Source organism: Nycticebus coucang, chromosome 14 (assembly GCF_027406575.1).
Source record: "Nycticebus coucang isolate mNycCou1 chromosome 14, mNycCou1.pri, whole genome shotgun sequence".
Classification (NCBI taxonomy): domain Eukaryota; kingdom Metazoa; phylum Chordata; class Mammalia; order Primates; family Lorisidae; genus Nycticebus; species Nycticebus coucang.
In genome coordinates this window covers 60,495,892-60,499,202 of record NC_069793.1, presented here as the reverse complement: position 1 = coordinate 60,499,202, position 3,311 = coordinate 60,495,892, and the positions used below count along the sequence as shown (strand labels likewise).

General features: G+C 36.8%; 1 protein-coding gene across 1 annotated transcript; it reads right to left on the bottom strand.

Moving 5' to 3' along the window:
• Window positions 1-1,979: 1,979 nt before the first annotated feature.
• LOC128565428 (olfactory receptor 52E8) lies at window positions 1,980-2,955 on the bottom strand. Its single transcript, XM_053561860.1, has one exon. It carries the CDS (start codon window positions 2,940-2,942, stop codon window positions 2,001-2,003), a length of 942 nt encoding a protein of 313 aa, XP_053417835.1. The 5' UTR covers window positions 2,943-2,955; the 3' UTR covers window positions 1,980-2,000.
• Window positions 2,956-3,311: the final 356 nt, after the last annotated feature.

The window sequence follows — 3,311 nt, the reverse complement described above, 5'->3', positions numbered from 1 at the left end:
TCTCTGTTGACCAATCTCAGCTCATTAATCATAAGCATCTTATTTATTTCATCCAATTGGTTGCTGTAGACATCTACTGTAAACTATTAACAAGGTTTCATGAAGCTGTAGTAGATAACACCAGCACTGGGTCACCAAACAGACACCATTTGCTTTTTTTGATGAATATTCAGTTTCAGACTGTTTCAGAACTTCATTTTTATCTAACCATTTTGCTGAAAGCTTGCAATTATCAAAAAGAATCCATTTTTCATCACTCTTAATAATAGAGGAAAAAGAAATTTATTGCTTTACCAGTAAAGGATAAAAAATGTCAGACTGTCCATCTCAAAATACCAAATTCCCAGTAAGTACATCAGCAGAAACACAGATCTTTTAAAAAAGAGGCCCTCAGTTCCAGGCTATTGTTTTTTAATTATAGTTAATGATTCTTACTGGTCTCATTTCTGCTGAAAACAAACTTGTGACTTCCACTCTTCCAAATGGCCAATATGCATCTTGCACCCTGTATCTCCACCAGCCAGCCAGTCATCAGGCCTATCTTCTTCAATGCAAAGAACAAAAACTCTCCCTCCACCTTCATGACCACTGCCCAAGGCCCAAGACAGGGACACAGATTTCAGTTTCCAAAAGAGTTGGGAGAAGTTTTAAAGAGACGGAAAACATTTTTTTACTAAGTTTTTACTTTCCCCAGGCAATTTCCTCTGTTATATTTTGAGGAAGCCCCAAAGCAAAGAGACATAAACCATCAGCTCAAAGCCTCATCCTTGGAATAATCCTTGCTTACTTTCCTGTTTCCCATAAGAGACAGTGCTCAATTGTTTCATGGTGTTTGTGGACAGAAGGTAAAAGGCATTCTTGCACAGTACATGATGCCCTTGTCTGGTCATCTGGCGAGTAACCTAATGGCTACTTTCTCTAATATGGGAGATCACCGAATGACAGATAAACTTAAGTATCTTTGCTTTATAGGTCTTACCATGCCAGCTGTGTGGTCTACTATCGAATACAGCATCTTAACTTTGTAAATGTCAGACAGAGCAGCAAAAAAGAACATATATTCAAAATCTTCTTCCTAAAACCATCTTCCTCCAGTCATATTTCTCAACACTATTTTGGGAACAACTTTTTAGTTTTTATTTCCCAATGTAAGTAATTTAAAGACAATTGGCTATGTTTTTGTACCTTTCTGCTATTCAAAAAGCCCTGTATAAAATATAGTAGAATATGTGTGTGAATGTACACACACCATGAAATTAATGTACTATATAAGAAATATATTATTGAAATAAATATATATGTAAGTAATAGGAATACACATGTCTTTTGTGGGCTTCATTATTCCCTTTCCTTCGTATGAACTTCAAATTTCAGGACTGTGCCTGCTTCTCTGTGTGCTGGGGGAATCACAGTAACTACTGAGTAGAATTATGATAAGCACAAAAAGAGGGTAGGTGTGTAATTTCTATATAAAGTGCATTAATATAATCTTGTGTTAGAATAAGATGTTATATTATTTTTTTAATTCCTGGAAACCACTCATTCTATTTATAATCTTAAAAATAGCAAGATTATTCTTTATCTCTTCAATTCTCAACCACTCTGGAATAAGAAAAAATGGTAAAAAATTGGAGGTAACCTCCTTGGCTAAAATTTCTACTTCATTCTAAATATGGAATATGAATAAAACGATGTTCACAAATATCAATATGTTCAGTTCAGTGCAAATGTGGGAAAAATAATATATATTTTATAGGACTTAACTTAGACATCTAGCATAGAAATAAAAAGAACTTGGAAAAGTAACGTTTTATACAAATTCTAATATTCTTATTATTACACATAAAGACAAAAACTTAAATTCACAGGTAAATAATTTTATTGTTCCCAACATCCCCCTGTGTCTTCTTTCTTTCTACTGGGTTAGGAATAAGATAAATTTATGTTTAAAAATAGAGAAAAATATGAATTTTAGGTCAGACCTTCCAAAGTTTAACTGGTTAGTGATCTGTTTTGAGGAAAATCTTCAGTATTCGCTCTCGAATCTGCTTGGTCCTGACTCCATAGATTACAGGATTGAGGGCAGGTGGAACAACCACATATAGATTGGCCAAAAAAATGTGGATATATTGAGGGATATTATGACCAAAACGATGTGTGAAGAAAGAGAAAAATGCTGGTGTGAAAAAGGCTAAGATAACTCCTATGTGGGAGCCACAGGTATTGAGAGCTTTGAGTCGAGCTTCCCAGGAAGGCAGGCAGAATACTGCATGAAGGATTCTAACATAGGAAAGAATAATAAGGAGCACATCCAATAATAAGAGAGAAATGCTGCCAAGGCCAAACATAATGTTCACTTTGATGCTGGCACACGCCAGACGGGCAATGCCCATGTGCTCACAGTAAGTATGAGGAATGATATGGTGCCCACAGAAGGGCAGTCTCAGGAGCAGAAACACCAGTGGAACCACCATGTACAGGCTCCGCAGGATAGCAATGCTTGCAATGAGGCTGATGATTTTGCTGGTGAGGATCATAGTGTACCGAAGAGGTTTGCAAATGGCAATGTAGCGGTCAAAGGCCATAGCTACCAACATAATGCTCTCCATGACGGTGAAGAAGTGGATGAAGAACATCTGAGAAAGGCAACCTCCAAAAGATATTTCCCTGAGACTGAACCAGAAGATGCCCAGCATTTTGGGGATGGTGGCTGTGGACAAGCCCAGGTCAATGAAATCTAACATGGCCAGGAAGTAGTACATGGGTTCGTGGAGACTGTGCTCAGTCTGGATCACAAACAAAATAGAAACATTCCCTAGAAGTGCAACAATATATACCAAGAAAAAGGGGAATCCAATCCAGACGTGTACATCTTCTAGCCCTGGGATGCCCAGCAATAGGAATGAAGAAGGATGGAACTGGGTATCGTTAAGCATAGACATTCTTTCTGTCACAAAAAGCCAGAAACGATTATTGACTTCCCACTAATGGTGCTTGCTCCACTTCCCACTTTATCCTGATTTCTGGTAAAATGAAAAACAGCACTGTAATTATTGATCCTTTCAGATACATGATCAAATACGTTCCTCTTTTTGCTAGCCTCAGTTGAGCATAAAATAGAACTAAGAATCAAATTTGCTTCACTGCGCTGCCACTTTTCCTGCTAGAACATACTGGACATGAAGAAGAAAGGGGAGAAAAATATTTATCTTCTTGATAGAAATTTATATTGGAGAAAAACTGACAAGAAAAACTAAAATTCTAGGGTTAGTTTATCTGGCGATTTTTTTTTTTTGTTGTTTTTTTTTAAT

Bases quoted from the DNA above. Each gene is read 5' to 3' on its own strand.
- LOC128565428 (XM_053561860.1), bottom strand. From the start codon at position 2,942: ATGTCTATGCTTAACGATACCCAGTTCCATCCTTCTTCATTCCTATTG.